Here is a 20,082-nt window from a genome sequence, read left to right as displayed (position 1 = left end):
TCCGTTTGTGTCCAAATGTTGATTACAGTCCTCCCAAGGGTAGCCTAACGTTTTGCTCTGAAACGTGAGGAGGTTTTGATCAGAGACGCTGGAATAATTATTATTTCTCTTCCAGGAGCCAAGGAAGCGTTTGCAGCTAGATTTCAGCTGTGCTTCAGAGACCCTTCGCCCCAAAACACTCCCCCTTAGTCCACAAGCAGCCCCCAAATATTCACTTGTCCCACGTGAGGCTTGTTTGCTGGGGGAGGGAGCATTAGGTTGAGTTTACCTGATACCAGCCAGGGAAATGAAAAGATGGGGTGAGGGTCGATGGAGATGGAGACAGACGAGGCAGGGGACTGGGGAGAGAGGACGTGAGCTGGAGATGCTGCCGAGGTGAAAACAAAGATGGTGGCAATGGGAGACCCCCGAAAGTCCAAGCTGTCAGCTTTAATGAAGTTAACGATTGATTGTTCCTGTGCTTCGTTTAGAATAGACTAATTCTTATTCCTTAAACAGGGAGATAGGCCCACAAATGGTTGGGCCGATGCCATTGCATGTATTCTATACAGATTACAAGTTCTCAATATTTAGTTAGAACCCTGCATGGAATCAGAGAGTGACAGCTACTGTCCACTCATTCATGCTCTCTGACTACAGTTTGGACCCCATGAGGACAACACGACGTCTGTTTTCCCTTTTCTGTACCCATTCCTATCAAGGAAAGTCGTGTATGTGCCCCGAACCTCAGTCTCTTCAGTGATATCACCCCAAAAAGATGTTTTTGTCTAATTTAAATAAATGCGGAAGGTAGACAGTAGACTCCCGTTTCATTCTGAAATGATCAGCAAAGCTGTACTTGCATTTTTAAAAGCATACACTTTAAAGTATTGTTTTTTTCACTCTCCTCGTGAAACATGAGGGATTCATATGATTCTTCAAAGCTAGTGCATTTGTCACCACTAGAACCATGTCTTTGATTTACGGGCACATTATCGCTGCTTTCATCTGGGTTGTTTGAAGTCCAGCACTTTCAGGCTCCCTCTGCGCAGGCTCCCTCTGGAGCTGTCCCCTGCCCAGCACTCATCTCTGCACTGTCCAGGGGGTGGCTGTGTGCTCTCCACCTGTGCCGGCTCGTGGACCCCCACACACGGGGAGGCAAACTGGCAGGTGTCCTGGCTTCTTTCTCTCCGGTCTTGAGGACCAGCCGTGTGCCCACTGAGGTCCTTCTGAAAAGAGCATCCACATCCTTCATTCGTATGGACGAGGCCCCAGGGCCGCAGTACCTTTGGGAAATCCAGATGCCAGCTGGCAGCTCCCTCTTTTCTGAAGGCGGCCTTCAGGGGACGCGCTGTCTTTCACTCAGACACGGGAATTTAGAAACCCCCCTCTCCATTTTAGGAAAGGATTCACCTTTGTGACCTTGGAAGGAAAACTGTTCCGTGTTCCGCAGGAAGTTGGGACCCACGTGTCCTTTCATAAAGGAATGCATCGTGGAAAACCACATGTGTAACTGTCCACAAAGCCCTGTCGCTGCTCCAGGCGGGCGGGTGTGTGGATGGACGTCAAGTTAGTGCAGGTGCAGGGATGCGATGGGATCCAGAGTGTGTTTGGAATGGGTTTAGGCTAAATTATTCAGTTTTGTGCCTTTTGGGGGGCCGGGGGGGGGGGGGGGACGGGACTGTGAATTTGCTGTTAGTGTTTGGGTTAGGCAATATGAACAAGAAATACACACTTTTTAAAAAAATCCAACTTTATCTCCCCCGGAAATTCTGCAGATTCTTGGCATACTTGTCTGATAAGCCACCGTTGGTCTGATCTTGAGGTTTCTGTGCTCACACGATTCCCTGGGCAGCGGCACGGACTTGTTACCTTTCACTTGTAGGCACCTCTGTGCGTCTCGGTCGTTTCCTGGCGTGGCCCCTGACTGTGAGCGGTGACCCCCGCTGTATGGATGTGATTGTGTAGAAACAGCCCCGGAGATTGCTGGGGATGGCCTGATGATTTTCCAGATGAGGAAACACCCCGACATGCATTTGTTACTAAACAACACTGAGGTCGACAGCTCCCCTATATCCTCGCCATTTTTGTGGGCCCACTAGTAAGACTTCCGTTGTGTCTTGAGTTTGGGGTTTTAGTTCTCTCTCTTCGGAAAGGGATACAGCACATCTCACAGGAATGCTGTCCTGACTAAACGTGCCGGCTTTGGGCTAACACCTTCTCTTTTTCTTTCAGCCTCTGCAGCTGACTCGGTGCGGGATGGGGAACCACGCGGGGAAGCGGGAGATCTGCGCTGAGAAGGCCCATAAGGTAGGAACGAGGGGCTCAGAGACCTGGGGGTGCACATTTACCTCAGTCCTCTGCGTGGGCGCTGTGGCTCCGGGCTTTCTGCTCACACCAACAGACTGTTACCCTCCAGCCCCTAGCAATCCCAGGGCAGCGCTCGGCCGCCGCTACCGCCCGAGCTGTGGGCCTGGACTCCAGACCACCATGGTCTCGGCCGCCCAGCGCTGGGGCCTCTGCAGCCCTTCCCACCCCCTTACTGTGGAATGTTTTCAAAATGCAGCCAGACAGGAAACGTGGAAATAAACTCCATCCAATCCTTCTAAGCTGCTGAAAGTCATCTTTGCGTTTCCAGCGCAGCCCTCGCCATTTCCCGCCTATTTCACAGGCATCAGCTCCTCCACTGGGTTCTGATTCTCAGCTTTGGCCTAGTTCCCAGGAGTGTCAGCCAAGAGTGGCCCTCAGCCCTCTGCCCGCTGAGCCCGGCAGTACCGTCCACACCCACTGCGGGGACAGGAGCACCAGTGGGACTGAGACCCAGGCCCTTCCCAACCCCAAATCCAGCATCGCTGTTCTCTCCCACCTCACTCTCCTCCTGCACTTCCTGCTAAAACCAGCTGCTGCCACTGTAACGATGTCACAGAATGGAAAGCAGAATCACTGAGCAATGGAAGTCCTTCCGGTCCCCCAGACTCCAGCCTGGAGCATTGTGTGATGGGGCCATGGTGCCTTTCAGCCCCAAATTCACCCCAAAACTTGACATTTCTGAGTTGATCGCAGTGCGTTGGCAGTTGTTGGAGACCCGTCTGTATAATTTCCATTTTCTTAGGCAAGTCCCATAAACAAGTTTGGGTTTTTTTGAGAACTCAGATAATTCGTAGGTTAACCATATAATCTATACTTAAGAGCTTAAGGAGCTGAAATGTAGGAAGCATTTCCCCACAGACATGTACCGACTTCCTCTGATACTCAGCTGCACAGAAACATCTAGACAAGGAGGCGAGTTCTTAGACTGCGAGGTGAACACAGACTTCCCATTGTACCGCACCTACAAGAGTCTCAGGTTCACTCTCTTTTCCTCATGTTATCTCTCTGTCTATCTATCTCCACCTCCACCTCCCTCACACACCCCCCAAAGGGGTTCCTCTCGACTTCAGTTGCAAAACAGGAGACTGTCTTTCATGAGCACCAGGTGCAGTACAAGGGCACTGCTGTGTTCTGACTCCCCTCCTCCCACCCCACCCCCTCCTCCGCCCCAGGCAGACACGGCTGCAGGGGATCTGTTCTGGTGGGAATGTTCTGTCTGTGTCACCCGGTGTGTAGTCATTAGACACACCTGGCCAGGAAGCACATGGCGTGTGGCCGGTCCACCTGAGGAACCACATTCTTAATGCTATTTATTTTAAATGATTTAGATTTAAATAGCTGTGTGTTCAAGTGACAGCGTGGCCCCACTGGATATACATCACCCCTAAGGTGCCCAGAACCCTGCTTTTTAAGTAAAATAAACTGAGTGTAAAATCTTTAGCTGTTCTCTTCTACTTTCTGACAGTGTTAGCCTTTTTGAAAAGAGGTTTGTTGCAATGTATTTCAAAGGGAAATATGACGTGGTGTTTGGAGAATATCCCAGGAGCGTTAACACTTCCTTCCCACGAGCCATAGGCCCTTCTCGTTTCACCGCTGGGATGCAAAGCACTGCGTTCCTCTGTTTAGGAACATGGTGTCTCGTGCCTTTTAATCATTGCTTCAGTGTTTAAAAGAAAATCAACCTTGTGACTTTAGGTTTCTCTTCCTGGGTTTGTAACAACACTGTAAAGGCTAGGAGACTGAGTGTGTTAAGTCACAGTTCCTGCAGCGCTTGAAGCAGGAGAATCATTTCCTGAGTGTCACCGAGAACCCATTTGGACGCATCTCCCCTGCATCACTGAGTTGTCATGTGACCTGGAGGATTGTGTTGCCTGCTCCATGACAGGTTTTTCAAAATATACAAATATTTTGAAGCTTCTGTCTTCCCATAACTATAACCTGAGTTACTTGTATTGTCAGTTTTGAAACCAGGGGAAGGTCTGTGGCCTGAAAAGCAAAATTTCTCCTGCAAGTGCATTTGCAGGAATATCATGTTCACACTCTTGACGAAGTGAAGAATGGATCGCATTGATCTTGCTGACCGGCGTCTATCTGCACCAGTAGGTATGAAATTCTTGAGACGCATTTAGTTGGTTATTGAAGTTCATGTGACTGGATTTGATGCTGGCAGAGTGGAAACAGGCTTTAGCAAGATTCGGTTCTGCAGCTCCTAGAGCGAGTCAGAGCAGGTTTCTGTCCGGGGCTTCCCCCCTTCGATCACAGCAGTAGCAGAGCTCAGACCAGGGACCATTCCTTCTGCAAGGCAGGTTTGTCCCTAAATGTAGAGCGAGGAAACTGAAAGGCAGGTGCAATCAGAGTCCTAGAAAATTCTTCTCTTTCACTTCTTAACCTCACTGCATTGGTATACACATTAAACCCTGTTTTTACTTAAGAAGCTTTTATTTCCACCTTCTCAAGTATGGAAGATGTCAGAAGATGGATAGTAGCGAAATAAGTAATGATAGTGTCTGGCTTTGACTCTGCTCACTGGGGGTGGGACCCTGTCCCCCACTGTACACGTGGGCACTCATCTACAGTCACAGAGCCTCTGGGCAGCGACTTCATGTGATCAAGGGTGCTTCCTGTGTCTTCTGACGCCAAACAAACAGGTCGAGGAGGGAGTCCCAGGGTTGAATTCTCAGCTCTGTGAGATTCATACTTTTCCTCTGGGGTCCTCAGTGTTGAGTAGCAAGCATTTTCTCAGCCTTTATTTATAAATCCACTCACGTTCATCAGTCTAGCCATTAGAGAGAAGAATTGAAGTCTTCCAAAATTTTAATTTCCCACATTTCAAAAGCCAATCCTGGGCCTTGGCACTGAGCCCCACACAAGCTCCACAGAGGTCTGGCTGCCAGCGTGGGCGGGAAGGACCCTGATCCTCCACATCATTGCCCCCCTGAGACACGTGCCCAGCCAAAAGCCGCTGGGTCCCGGCTGTTGAGTGCAGATGTTGTTGGTTTTCAATGGCTTTTGCTGAAATAGAATTCACATAACATAAGATGTACTCATTCAAAATGTATAAATCAATGTGGGTTTTTTGGCATATTCATAGGATTATGCAACCAGCACAGCAATCTAATTTTATAACATTTGTTCATCCCTCAAAGAAACCCTCCTGCCCATTAACGGTCACTCCCCACCCCCTACCCCACCCGACTCCCCATCCTGACTCAACCACTAATGTGCTTGCAGTCTCTATAGATTTGCCTGCCTTGGACACTTCATATATGTGTAATCATGCACATATATGATTTTTTTGTGTGTCTGGCTTCTTTCCTGGAGGATCATGTTCTCAGTGTTCATCCACATTATAGCACACGTCAATGCTTCATTCCTTTTCATTACCGAGTAACATTCCGTTCTAGGAATTTACCCATTCATTACTTGGTGGACATTTGAGTTGTCTCTACCTGTTGGTATTATGAATAATGCTACTAACAACATCCATGTGTAGTGTTTTGTGTGGACATATGCTTTCATTTCTCCTGGGCATATACCTGGGGGTGGGTTTGATGAGTCACATGGTACTTTGAGGCTGAACTTTGAGGGCCACTGGACTGCTTCCACAATGGTCTCCCACCGTCCTGGCTGATGTTTTGAGTTTTGCACATCCTCGCCTACGATTATTATTATTACAGTCGTTTTTATCGTATCCACCCTCGTGGTGTGAGGTGGGACCTCAGCCTGGTTTCCATTTGAATTTTCTTAACGAATAACGATGTTGAGCATCTGTTACGTGCTTACTGGCCATTTGTGTGTCTTCTTTGGAGACATGTCTGTTCCGATTCTTTGCCCATGTTTTTAATTGGGTGGTTTGTTTTTCTTTGTTGAGTTGTAGGAGCACTTTACATATTCTGGGCACTAGACCTTTACCGGCGTACAATCTGTAAGTGCTTCCTCCGGTTCTCTGAGCGGTTGTTTCACGCTCTCGGTGGTGTCTACGGAAGCATGAGTTTCTGATTTTGAAGTCCAGCCTCCCAGAACGTCTTCTGTTGCTTGTGCTTTAAGAGCATATCTAAGGCTCATGTCTGAGAAACCATTACAGAGGCAGCACTGCTTTTCATGACTCCATTCCATCTGATTCTCACCCTCAGTCAGTCTCTAAGCCTTGTCATGCTGTCCCTGCTCTGCAATTGTTCTTTTAAAAGTAGCATTTTGATGACTTATAATGTGTCTTTATGAAAAGCACACAAATAAGTGGATTTGTAGGTTTCACTTCCTATCTGATGCTTCCCTTTGTCTGGACAAGTGGCTCTCAACCAGGGTGCCCCCTCCTAACCTGGGTGGGACATTTGCCAGCGTCCAGTTGTCACAGCGGCAGGGTGCCCCGAGCCGCCCATGGGTAGAGATCAAGATGCTCCTCAGCATCCCACAACACACAGGACAGCCTACACCATGACCAGGGCTGACCCAGCCCAGAACGTCACCAATGCCAGTGTCAAGAGGCCTGGGCTGGACAGGCCACGGCTGCCTGTGCACGGACGTCCCCGTCCTGCCCTGACCCTGTGTGAGAGGAGACCTGGCTTCACAATGAGCCCGTTCACATGATCCCAGTCTTCATGTCTCTTCAAGTTCTTTACTTTGATCCCAAAAGCTTCAATGTTTTGCTAGAATCCTTTGTTACTTATCTAAACCCAGATTATAGCAAGAATAATTCTGTTTTTTAAGAAATAAACCAAAAATGTTAAGTAATAAGCTCTGGATTGTAAGAAGAGTTTTTATTATACCACACACACACACACACACAGTGAAAGGACTGAGATTTGACCCCAAACACAGGCCATGCAAAAGGAGGGTGACCCTGCCCCCTGCATCCCAGGCAGGGTCCCTGACTCACTGGATCTTCTCCCTTGGGACCCCTGATGTCCTAGAACAGTGAGAAGAGCCTGACTCCACTCTCCCGAGGCCGTTCAGTCCAGCTGGGATCTCTGGTTTGAGCTAATGCGATTTCCTCTGGATCTGATGGAAGCAAGTCCTCCCTGAGAGCAGAGGCTCGCCTGGTTGTGATGGACACCCCGCCGGCTGCCTGGGGGCTCTGAGTGCCTCTTTGCAGATAACATTTATCATCCCGACCATACCAGAGGAGGCATTTGAAAGGCACTGTTGTTGTTTTTTTAAGAAATGCAGGAAATATCCACTCCTCTATTTAAAGAGAATTTACAAACCCTTCCAACACTAAGGTCGACAAATTCCATTCCACGGTTTCCTGTTCAGGTCGGTGCATGGAACCAGTGAAGATGACAAAGGCTGAGAGCTCAGCTTGCACCAAAGATGCACAGGAGGGGAGAGGCCTTGGGCCCATTGAGGAGTCCAGGGGCGGAACAGGACTGCACTGCACTCTGGGTAGTGGCAGGAGGGGCGCCAGACAGGCCTAAGGAGGGGGGATGGGGCAGACACCAAACAGGCAGTGGGGTTTGAACGCTGTGCTACTCCAGGACTCATCCTCTAAGCAGAGAATGGATCAACCAAACACACAGGAATGAAAACCATTGTGTAAAAAATAAGGTACTGGGGATGCAGCAAACTACTTAATTTATAGTGATTATTGTACCAATGCTATTGAATAATAAATTTCATCTCTATAGGAAAATATTCTTAAATCTACCTTAATCATAAGAATTTTTTCTCATTGCATGTTCCCCTAAAATGATTATGGAAAAATAAGTGGGCTCTTGCTAGGTCAGCCCTCACATACTTAGGCCGATGGAACGGAAAATTGGCACAAACATTTTGAGGAGAAAAACCATAATGGCTTCAAGTGCATTTACCTAGTAGACACTGGCAGCCACAGACACGTTTGGGACAATGACACTGGGGGTTCCTGGGTCATGGGGTCGGGCCCTCGGTTGTATACCTGAGTGTTTACAACTTGTGGGAAGCTTTTATTTCCCTATCAGGAAAATTCCATTGCATTTGACACACATCATCTTGGTTTTGTTTGTTTTGCTTGTAGGCATTTTGCTTATTAAAAATGTGTTAGTCACAAGGATATTTTTATGTTCGTGGGATAGCAACAGTGTCAGGTCTCAGGAACAAGCTTCTTGTTTGAACAGAAATTAGTCACTAGATTTCCGTGGGCAACACGTACTTCCCCTGCCCGTCCAACCCACCGTGTGCGCGTCACTGATATTGAGGGATAAGATCCAAGGTGGGGGTGAAGCTTGAGGTCCTGCCCCTGACCTCCACTCTGGGCCCCGCCTGAGGGTGCTCTGGGTTAGGTGGACGCTGTGTGGCTACAGGACAGACGTCCGCACAGGGCGGGGTACGATGCAGGTGCCTCTGCCATCCGGCCTGAGCCATGGACCTGGGAAGCTGGAACCACATGCCCAACCTCCAGCCTTTGCTTTAACTTCCAGCTTTTACTCTGAACCTGGAATACCCTCCCCTTGAAGACTCACCATTACTTACCATTACGGAGGAAAAAACACTCCCAGTTCTCATTGGAAGATGGGATAGGTTGGAAGGGGTGACCTGGTAGACACTAAAGCACAAAAAATTACATCCACAGTGATTATAATGGTAGCTACATGGTCATCATTAATTAGTCCTCAAATAAAATAAGTACAATAAAAATTTTGTACTTAGTGAAGAATATGACTGATATCAGCGTAGAAGCCAGATGTGAAACAAATACATGTGACAAGAATGTATAGCTGACGAAAGAAACTATCAGGAAATTCTTTCTGTTCCAAGTTGCACTCTCTTCCAAAACGAAACAGGTAGATATGAAACCATGTCTCTTAACCCACCTTTGGTGCCCGCTGCCGAAACAGAAATTGTCTATTTTGAACTGCCCTTAAATAGGATAAAACTGAACAGTTTTCTCTCCAGCACATGCTGGGTGCCAGGCACTGTGAGGTGTGGGGACAGAAAGGTGCATAAGGCAAGGTCCCCATTCTTAATAAACGTTCAGTGTCGCAGGGAGAAAGGAATAGAGAAACAGGGTGTCTGTGACCATGTCAGATCTCTGGGGTAGGGGGTCAGGAAGGACACTGGACACAGGAAAGCCACTGAGGGGACCTGGCCAGGTGGGGTCAGAGTTCCCAGACCTCTGCCTTCTGCAGGCTCCAGAGGCCGCAGAAGGGAGCTCCGGGGAGCGGGGGGAGAGGGCGGTGTACAGCAGGTTTTTGTGGCTTGTCCTCTAAGGATGGCTGTGGCTGTCTGTCCCAGCTCCCAGGAGGGTCCTTGCCTGTCCCACATCCCCAGCAACACTGAGAAATGTTTTCAACTCGGTCAGTATGTTAGCAACATCGGGTTGGAGTGAGGGTCCGCTCATTACCTTATTGGGGATGATATTCAGTTTCTTTTGTATGAAAATATATCCCCTGGAACAGGAGAAGGCCTCGAGCTCGGGCCGAGAAAAGAAGTGGGAGCTCATGGTCTTCTACAGCAGCGGTTCTCAACCTGTGGGTCGCGACCCCTTTGGCGGTCGAACGACCCTTTCACAGGGGTCGCCGAAGACCATCCTGCATATCAGATATTTACATTACTATTCATTACAGTAGCAACATTACAGTTATGAAGTAGCAACGAAAATAATTTTATGGTTGGGTCACAACATGAGGAACTGTATTTAAAGGGCCAGAAGGTGGAGAACCACTGCTCTACAATAAACCCGCCTGAGCCAGGACTGAGCAGCGGAACTGGGACTGTTCCGAACCCCAGGATGGACGTGAGGACAGGAGCACGGTACATTATTTTGATGATAAAACACTTTGTTTTGTTTTCCAGGAGGGCGAAGCCCCCAGAGGGGAGTCTGAGAAAAAGAGGAACCTCCGGGAACTCTCCCGGGAGCCCTCGGGGGACAGCGACGTGTTTGGTACGTGACACACTGACTGGGGCGGTGGTTCCATAGGACGGCCGTGTGCATGTGCACTGCCACCTGGAAGGTTTAGTTTCTCTAGTTACCTGGGCGATCTGTGAATCTGCTGTCCTTATTGACAATGCGATTCTCGGGAGGTGAGCCCTTCCTCACCTCACAATCCTCTCCTGCCCTGTCCGCTTGGGGCCTGGGATCCATCCCCGCCTGCTTCTTGCCTGTTTTGTTTTATTTTGGGTGAATTTCCCCGATTTTCCACTCTGTGCGATATTTCTAGGAGTTGCTCGTTCATGTGTGGGCATTTGAAAGCCGAACACTGCTCGTAAAAAATCACTAACGAGGAACTGAAATTGGCCCAAAGCCTAGATACTTTGGTGTTTATTTTAACTACAAAGAACAACTCGAGTGTTGGGAAGTATCTGTTTCCTATAAAACTGCTTGTTTGTGGTGCCCCAGGGACAAAAGTTGCCTTAACATGTAGTCCTCTCTGCTGCCGGGGCAGAATGGACAGGTTCTCACGTGGTTTTCACGTAAAGGCTCTTGGCTCCACTGTGGCCTCATGACAGTGACACACAGTGATTCACCTGGGACCCCATAGGTAGGTGGACACCCCGGAGATCTGCCTCGTATTCCTGAAGCAGAGAGAACAGGGCAGGGTGAAGCCTAGGGTCCCCCTGGTCTATCCAAGAGGAACAGAGCATGACGTACATACACATATGTGTAACAGAAATACCATGTAATGTGAACAAGGTCTGCAATAGGGCCTTTCCCTTCATGATGAACATGGTACAAGTCCCACGGCTCTTTCAAAGGCAGCCCTCTGTCCCCTTCTCCAAAGATGCATATTCAACTTGGAGAATTATTACCTAGAGTTGAATGTGAAAACCAATGGAAATGCAAACATTCCAATCATATTACAAACTCAGATTTGTCTTTTCCTGGGAAGAATATGCAGACTCTGCCTGTTTGATTTCCCGTGACTTCCCGATGCCTGGAGCTTCGAGCTGCTCACACGTCAGCCGGACGAGCGCACCCACACCTGCCATGCTCCCGGCCACTGGGCACCTCCACAGCACCTCCTTGGCATGCACAGCCCATACTAGGTTAAGGTTGAGTCACAGCAGAGGGGAAGTGGGAGGATCTGACGATGTCCTCACATCATGTGACCTTGAGCAAGATGGCCCAGCTGCCTCGTGGGTTCCATCACTCTGCCCAACAACTCTGAGCAGTACAGGCGGTGAGGCCCCGCAGAGCTGCCGGCATCTGCTTTTGAACCTAATAGTCCCTGTTCCTCATGCTCCCCTGGAATCCAGAAAAATCCCTGTCTGCAGATACTGAGCCACTGCGTGAAAGGAGCTCAGTAATCCTGGCTGCCATCTCACTGCGTAGTCTTGGAAAATCTACATGTGAATTCTCTTTAAATTATGGAATGTTCCACAAACATCACTGAGAATGACATCAACAGGCCCCTCCCACTTTACAAAAAAGGCCTTTTCTTGACCAAACAGAAACGCCCCGAATGTGACAGGGAGCCAAGTCTTCGTGATGTTCTCTGAGCCACGTGGGTCATCAGCATTCCTTTCACGATAATGTCCCAGCCCCTGCGATTCATTCTGTCCCCGTGTCAGGAGAACGGGGGGCTGTGAAAGAGAAGCAGGGGCTGTTGTCTATCACTGACTCCTTGCTGCGGGTCACAGGCCTCCAGGTCTCCGTGTTGTACCTTTGCCAGTCGGAGTCACCCGGAGAACCGAACCGGGGACCTTAGAGAGTACGCGGCCGGGCTGAGGAGGGCCGGCACAGGTGCCGTGGTGGGTGCTCCAACCACAGGTTGCACAAGGAGACAGACACGCTTCCTCCTGGCGCTGCGAGGGCCAGCACCCCCACTTACTCATCAATGCTCTCTAGAGTTTCATTTACTTTTCCATTTCCTGGGAAAATCCCTCTGAAGGGTTGTCACAGATCTAAGCAAATGACACACCAGGGCATGTTTTAAATCTCTTTCTGTGACTGGCTTTCTGACAGTGACACTCCAGGGTGGCTTTGCCTGCTACCCGAGGAGGAAGAGAACATGTTAAGGGTGTTGTCCAAGCTTTGGGGAAGCAGGTTTTCTGCGATAGGCCTGTCACACGCTTTTTTTGAAGCTCACACCCCACACGTGACAGACACTGTTCTTGTCATTTGAAAGCCAGGCAGGAAAGGCAGTGACGTATCCCTGCTCTGCCCCTCCCAGTTCCCCAGGCATGGCTCCGCTCAGGTCAGTGAGGTGAATGGAAGCCTTGGGTCTCCCTCAGTTATTCTGACAGGAGAGAAGTCCCCAATAGAGGGCGCCCCTGCTCTTTCCAGAACCCCTGGGCTCCTTCCAGAGAGGACCCAGGTCTCCAGGTCCGAGCTGTAAGGATGGGTTTGTCCCACTGGAGGGGCAAGTGCAGGCCTACAGGGTCCTGGGGAAGGATAGAAAGTACCACATCCCTGCTTCCGCCGATAGCACCTTACAGGGCTCAGTCTTGTGCAAAAATCAGGGCAAAATTCTACTGAAATCACTAGAAAATGTCCGCCAGTTCATTGCTCAAACAATGGAGCTAGAATTACCTCGCTGGTCCTGTGGCTCCAACAGAACAGCCCGTGAACTGCCACCTGCATGATGGGGAGAAGGGTGCCCGCTTACTGTCTACACCCAGATGCGGGGCCTCTCTCTGAAACCCATCGTGACCTATAACAGTCTTTGTATAAACTTGGTATTTAATTATTTGCATGTGCTGTTTTTTTATTTTGCTTGATTTTCTGCTTTGAGGCTCATTTTCCTGAAGATGATGAGGTCACTAGGGCCTGGCCTGTGGCATATTCAAGTGATGGAGTGTATGGGGGACACCAATTCACCCTGAATCTCTGTCCCCTTCTGCCCCTAAGACAGCCTCTGCAAACTGTTGTATTCACAAGCTCCTGTACCTTGACCACGTGTCCTGAGGCCCAAGCTCTTGACTAGTGAGGAGTTCTGCCTTTAAGCTGCTGCTGAATAGGTGATGTGCAAGCATGTGTGTGTGTGCAAGTGTGCGTGCATGGAGTGTGCAAGTGGATGGATGTGCACATGTGTGTACACATATGTGGTTGTGTGTGCACTGTGTGCGTGTGTGTTGAAAATGTAGTGTGTGCATGCAAGTGCGCATGTGTGTGTGTTTGTGCACATGTGTGGTTGCATGTGCAAGTGTGCTAATGTGTGCATACATTTGTAAGGGTGTATTTGCACACATGTGCATACAATAATCTTTCCACAAACAAAATACCTCTGACACTCTGTTGCTTTGTTCTTTGAATTATGAGATGCCAAGACTACTTTCACTCCAGTGTTTCCATAGAAACGGAGTCCATGGACATGGGTTGTTGGTGTTGGTGTAGTTGTTCTGAGCTGTAAACGTGAATCCACATGGTGGTGAAACCAGGACCATGCTGTCCCTGTGCGTTGAGCAGTCTGCTCCCCATTAAGGAGCTCCATCCTCTGAGTCCTCTGTACGTCTCTGCCCTTCCGGTGCCCCTGATGAGAGGACCACCCTGCAGGTGTCCCTGGTGACCACAGAGACAGGTGGGGACTCTGGCTGGGCAGTGTCCTCGCAAACACCAGAGGCCCCGCCGGCATCCCCACTCCCTGGGCCACACTGACCTGTCACGGGGGAAACTGGTGTCCTGGCTCCTGTTGGGCTTTCAACACTTCAGAAACAAAAGTCCCTTTCTCACATTCTAAAGAGAGACGGGATGTGTCTCCAAGCAGGGTGTGGGCTCACCCAAGCTCCCAGCACCTTCTCTGTGTCTCCACAGGTGAGGAAGGGGGTGCCCAGCCCAGGAAAGAGGCCGGGCAGTGGGCAGCACGGCTGTGTGCTGGCAGAGAGGGCCCTGTGCCGGGAGGTGGGAGGGGCAGGGCTCTCCTGCTGTGTCCTAGGTTGGCAGAGCACACGCTGTCCTGCTAGGTCCTGGACCGGATGAAGCTGTGGTCCAAAGGAGGCCAGTTCCCAGGGTGGTGACTCAGCAGTGCACCCTGGGAGAGAGGAGTCCACCGCTGCCTGCCCCGTGTGCCCATCCGCAGGTCCTGGCCTTCAAAATGACATGTGCGCTAGGGGTCACTTAAGGCCAACAGAGCCACAATGGGCCAGCTGAGCATCCTCCAGAACAAAGCGATACAGACCTCACCAAGGCACAAGTGGCAGCTGTGATGGGCGTGGCCGGTGGGCAACTGTCTGTCCCAGCTTGAGACCCAGGACTCAGCACCCCATTGAAAGCACCCACATTAGGTTTCCATCAGTAAAAGTTACTATTTCTAATCTCACCCCACACCCAGCGGAATTTGTCATGTGGACTGGGAGCTGCAGTGTGGCTGTGGGACTCTTCTCCCAATTCCTCAGCCACCAAGTCCCCTGGGCTGGTCAGTGGCCAAGAGAAGGACAGTCCCTGCAGAGGGCCCAGTCCCGGGCAGGCAGCTCTCCTCACCTCTCCCAGCTGAGTCCCCACCTCCACCCCCTGCAGTTTGGGAGGTGCCATAACCCATGACAAATTGAAATAAGTGAATCCTTGCTTCTCCAATGAATCCTTGAGTTGGTGAACCACAGCTCTCCTTCCTCTAAGAGCATCGCCATCAATATTTGCTAAACTAAAGAAACAAGTCTTTTAAAAGGAAAATGAGCCCTGGCTGGTATGGCTCAGTTGGGCATCTTTCCGTGCACTGAAAAGTTGTCAGTTCAGTTCCTGGTCAGGGCACATACCCAGGTTACAGGTTTGATCCCTGGTGGGGGCACATACAGGAGGCAAACCAATCAATGTTTCTCTCTCTGTGTCTCTCTCTCACCCCATCTCATCCCCTATCTCTAAAATGAGTCAAACATACCCTCACTTGGGGATTTAAAAAATCAAAATAAGACAATCCCCAGCTCTGGTTCTGGCTGAATATAGCCTTGCTCACATACCTGCCCCAAGATGCATGGGGTCGCACCTGCCTTCAGAGATCAAAGGCTTTGATGAGAATCAGGTCCCTGGCTCTGCCTGAGCTCTGCCTTGTGTCACTGCTGAGCCATCATGGTGTCACCATGCTCCATCAGTGCTGCTGGGCCCTGATCCCCCCACACCTGTTCCAGCAGGTGACCTCACAGCCCCTGAGCTGTGGAGACAGCGCCAGGGGGCTTTTAAAGCACACAATGGATATGACACGCTCTTAGCAGAATAATTTTGTCATTAAGAATGTGAAGGTGCCGAAACCGGTTTGGCTCAGTGGATAGAGCGTCGGCTTGCGGACTGAAGGGTCCCAGGTTCGATTCCGGTCGGGGGCATGTACCTGGGCTGCGGGCACATCCCCAGTGGGAGATGTGTAGGAGGCAGCTGATCGATGTTCCTCTCTCATCGATGTTTCTAACTCTCTATCTCTCTCCCTTCCTCTCTGTAAAATATCCAATAAAATATATTTAAAAAAAAAAAAAAAGAATGTGAAGGCAATTTAGAGCTGCCTGTATCAGTCACCAGCAAGTGAAATGTAGGTAAATTGGTGTAATTTTGGCACACTGAATCAGAATGTTTCATTAGGTAGATGTAGTGCATCCAGGCCCTTCTTATTTCTCAGGGCTCAGTACAACCATTTTCTCATTCTATGTATAATCTATACTAATAGAAGAGTAATATGCTAATTAGACCGGTTAGACCGGACGTCTTCTGGACGTCCTTCCGGACAAAGCCATGGTGGTGGGGGCCGAGGCAGAGGCGGTTAGGGGCAATCAGGCCAGCAGGGGAGAGCAGTTAGGAGTGATCAGGCCAGCAGGGGAGAGCGGTTAAGGGTGATCAGGCAGGCAGGCAGGTGAGCGGTTAGGAGCCAGCAGTCCCAGATTGCTAGAGGGATGTCCGACTGCCGGTTTAGGCCTGATCTTGCAGGGGTCCTGGATTGGAGAGCATGCAGGCTGGGCCGAGGGACACTCCACCCCCGTGCACTAATTTTGTACACCGGGCCTCTAGTCCTATATAATAAAAGCCTAATATGCTAAGTGTCCAGTAGTCCAGTTGTTCACTGCTAATGATATACTAAGGCCGCTCAACTGCTTGCTGTGACATACACTGACCACCAGGGGCAGACACTCTGACCAGTAGGTTAGCTTGCTGCTGGGGTCTGGCCGATTGGGACTGAGCGAGATGGGCCAGACATGCCCTGAAGCCCTTCCACAGTCCCTCCCTGGCTGGCCAACCTCCTGCGTCCCTCCCCAGCCCTGATCATGCACTGGTGGGGTCCCTCGGCCTGGCCTGCGCCCTCTCGCAATCCAGGACCCCTCAGGGGGGCACATTGACTGTCAGGTAGTTCCATCCTATATAATAAAAGGCTAATATGCAAATCAACCAAAGAGTGGGTCAACCAATCACTATGACATGCCCTGACCACCAGGGGGCAGATGCTTAACATAGGACAGTGATGGCGAACCTTTTGAGCTCAGCGTGTCAGCATTTGAAAAACCCTAACTTAACTCTGGTGCCGTGTCACATATAGAAATCTTTTGATATTTGCAACCATAGTAAAACAAAGATTTATATTTTTGATATTTATTTTATATATTTAAATGCCATTTAACAAAGAAAAATCAACCAAAAAAATGAGTTTGCGTGTCACCTCTGACACGCATGTCATAGGTTCGCCATCACGGACATAGGAGCTGCCCACTGGTCATCAGTATGCTCCCACAGGGGGAGCACCACTCAGCCAGAAGCCCTGAGCCGAGCCCACGGCTGGTGAGCACAGCGGCGGTGGTGGGAGTCTCTCCTATGTCTGTAGTAGCACTAAGGATGTCCGACTGCCAATGCCATCAGTCAGACATCCCCCTAGATGGTTCAGTTTTAAATGTTATCTGATTTTATTAGAAAATTTTACCTCTAGTTGAAACCTTTTTATTTAAATTGCTTCAAAAAAAGTGTGTCTTAGTGTTCCATTTCTTTTTCCTGGGAACTCTGTTACGAACCCAGATGGGGTGGGTGGGGTTACAACCAACCTGTGGTCCGTAACAGGCAGATGGCACAGCATGGAGACAGGATCTGCCACAGGTGCAGGGTCCGGGTGATGGCAGCCACCTTGAGGGGACAGGACAGTGCTCCCTCACACTGATGGGGCTCCTGCTCTTGAGATGCCAGCAACCAGGGGAGCCACGTGGGAGGGTGCCCGTCTCCCCGAAAGCAGAGACAGCCCCAGCACAGTGACTTGGAACTGGACACACTGGCACACTCACACAATATGCAGTCACTGTCACACACTCACGTATACCCTGGCACACTCATATACACTCTCACACATGAAGGAAGGGTGGGAGGGAGGGCACGGACCACCTGGGCCCCTTGGTGGTGCCATCTCCTCTCCTCACTGTGCAAGGCAGGCTGACGCACTTGGCGGGAGGTCGCTGCTTGTCTGCAAGGGCAGCTGGAGGGACACGGTGTTTTTGTGCAGGAGGACGGTCACCGCAGCCCTGCCCGGTGAGCAGTCGGCCCTGCAGGCAGTTGTTGCAGGGTGACGTCTTCTCTCATGTGCTCAGGCAGCACCTTGTCACTGTGGTTTTCTGTGACATGACTGGACAGAAGGAGGCCCCTCAGGCGTCCCCTCGGGAGAGACAGGTCCTGGTTCTGGCTTTGTGGGCGCATTGTTCCAGGGGACACTGCCAATCCCCAGGCATCTTACCTTCATTAAAACCGACTTAGGAAAATACATACCTGCGATCCTGTTGGAGCAGGGAGCCAGGCTGGGGAGGTTGAGGGAACAAAGGAGAGAGCGGTAGCGTCGAGGCAGCTGCCACAGGGGCAGGGAGGGCAGGGGCGGGGTTGGCTGGGCCCCCGGGGTGGACAGTGAGGGACGCGGGCATGTCGCTCAGAAGGGGTGGCATGACCCTGAAGCCCTGTGCTCCTGGTCCTCGGGCTTCAGTAATGCCCTTTTAAAGGTCGGGGTGCCTGGGTGACCACTGAACTTGGCCCCACAAAGACATCCCTCTGGAATGGCCCAACACTGGCATAAATTCACCAGAAGTTGGCATTTCTAACTAGATAGACAGATAGATGATAGATAGATAGATAGATAGATAGATAGATAGATAGATAGATGATAGATAGATACTTCATCCCCAATAAAACATTTTTTGATGAAAACGTTTCATGCACCGCATGTGGACATTTGTAGAGATTCAGGGAAAAGGGGAGTTTGCAACCCGCTGAAGCCCTGCTGTGAGCGATGCTGGCCTTGGGGGATCCAAACTGAGCAGGACAGTGACACCAACCCAGCACCCTAGGGTACCTGCTGCAGTGCCTGACAGATGGATGACATTTAGCGAGTCAGAAACCAGGACCACTGGGAAGTTACCCAGGACTTGTAGAAAATGACATCAAATTTTCTGATTAAAATTTAAAATGTTGCAGTGAGTTTCAAGGAGAATTTTTCTTCCATTTCAGAGAACTTGGTAATACACATACATCCATACATATGTGTATATGACTTATCATGACATGCAAATGTTGACTTTCTATATATGGTAATTTTCTTGTGAAATTATCTATTCAATATTCTTTTATTTTTTAATCCTCACCTGAGGATATTTTCATTCCATTGATTTTTAGAAAGTGGGAGGGAAGGAGGAAAGGGGAGGGAGGGGGAGAGAGAGAAAAACATTGATGTGAAAGAAACACATCAGTTGGTGGCCTCCTGCACATGCCCTGACTGGGGCCAGGAATCGAACTTGAGACCCCTTGGCCTGAGAGCTGATACTCTTAACCACTGAGCCAACCCAGCCATGGCTATTTATAGTTCTTGCAACAAAACATAAAAATATATTATTGGAGCCCGGCTGGTGTAGCTCAATGGTTGAGCATCGACTTATGAACCAGGAGTTCATGGTTTGATTTCCAGTCAGGGCACATGCCCGGGTTGTGGGCTCGATCCTCAGTGTAGGGTGTACAAGGAAGCAGCTGATCAATGATGACTCTTTCTCATCATTGATGTTTCTCCCTCCTCTCTGAAATTAATAAAATTATATTTTTTTAAAAGATTATTATAAGTACCCATTGTGATTAGGTTAGAATTTTCATAAATAAATCTTCTAAGGTATCTATCTCCACTTGATGAGTAGATGAGTAGACGGAATATTTTCCATTTCTTCAGTCAGATACTTTATAAAGTGTAAATGGTGTGTGATTATATGATCATGAAAAACTATCTCAAAATGATTCCCCAAAAAGAAAATAAAAAACACCCCTCAAAAAAAAAACAACATCTAAGATATTAGTGTATACACTTTGCTAAAACAATAAATACCTAGAAATAGTTAAAGCAGCAGATAAAGAGATATTTATATTTTTATAAATATCTTGGAATGGCTCCTTTATTCCCATGTATCTAATTATTACACCATCTTTTCTCAAATTAAAAACTCATGTTTTACTGCCTGAGGATTTTTTGTAAGTATTTCACTGAATATTCATTTACTTAAAGAGTTTTCAAGTTATTTTTACCCTTAAAAGATCGCAGTGGCTGCCGCGGGCTGGTACCGGCTGCCCCGCGGGGCACCTCCTCCGTGCTGGGACCGGCTGTGAAAAGCGGGCATTGTGTGCAGGCCCCGTCCCCACTCCAGACCTTTGACACCATTGTTCCTGTGGCTCCCGGGGACACAGTGCTGCAGTTCAGCTCTGCCACTGTCCCCAAGAAAGGATCCGAACGTGACCCTCCCTTGACTAAAACGCCCAAGAGTCAGTGCATGGATGGTTTTCCTTGGGACCCGTGGATTATGCCTGTCCTGCAGCACAGAGTGTATACGCGTGACTGTTTCTGACCCTTTTTCCAGGTAACCAATGATGAAGAGATCCTCTGAACACTTACAAAGGAACAGGAATGT

The 20,082-nt window shown here is 49.5% G+C and overlaps 1 protein-coding gene across 2 annotated transcripts in view; it reads left to right on the top strand.

The window, feature by feature from the left end:
• Positions 1-20,082, top strand: part of MBP (myelin basic protein) — a 75,321-nt gene that overhangs the window by 16,781 nt on the left and 38,458 nt on the right. For both annotated transcript variants that reach the window (XM_081097581.1, XM_081097580.1), the window contains exons 2-3: positions 2,215-2,289; positions 10,120-10,207. In XM_081097581.1, coding sequence (XP_080953707.1) covers positions 2,239-2,289; positions 10,120-10,207 — 139 coding nt within the window. In that variant the 5' untranslated portion in view covers positions 2,215-2,238. The remainder of the gene's footprint in view (positions 1-2,214; positions 2,290-10,119; positions 10,208-20,082) is intronic.

This window comes from Myotis nattereri (genome assembly GCF_964212035.1).
Source record: "Myotis nattereri genome assembly, chromosome: 8".
Classification (NCBI taxonomy): Eukaryota; Metazoa; Chordata; class Mammalia; order Chiroptera; family Vespertilionidae; genus Myotis; species Myotis nattereri.
This window is presented reverse-complemented; position numbering and strand designations above follow the sequence as displayed.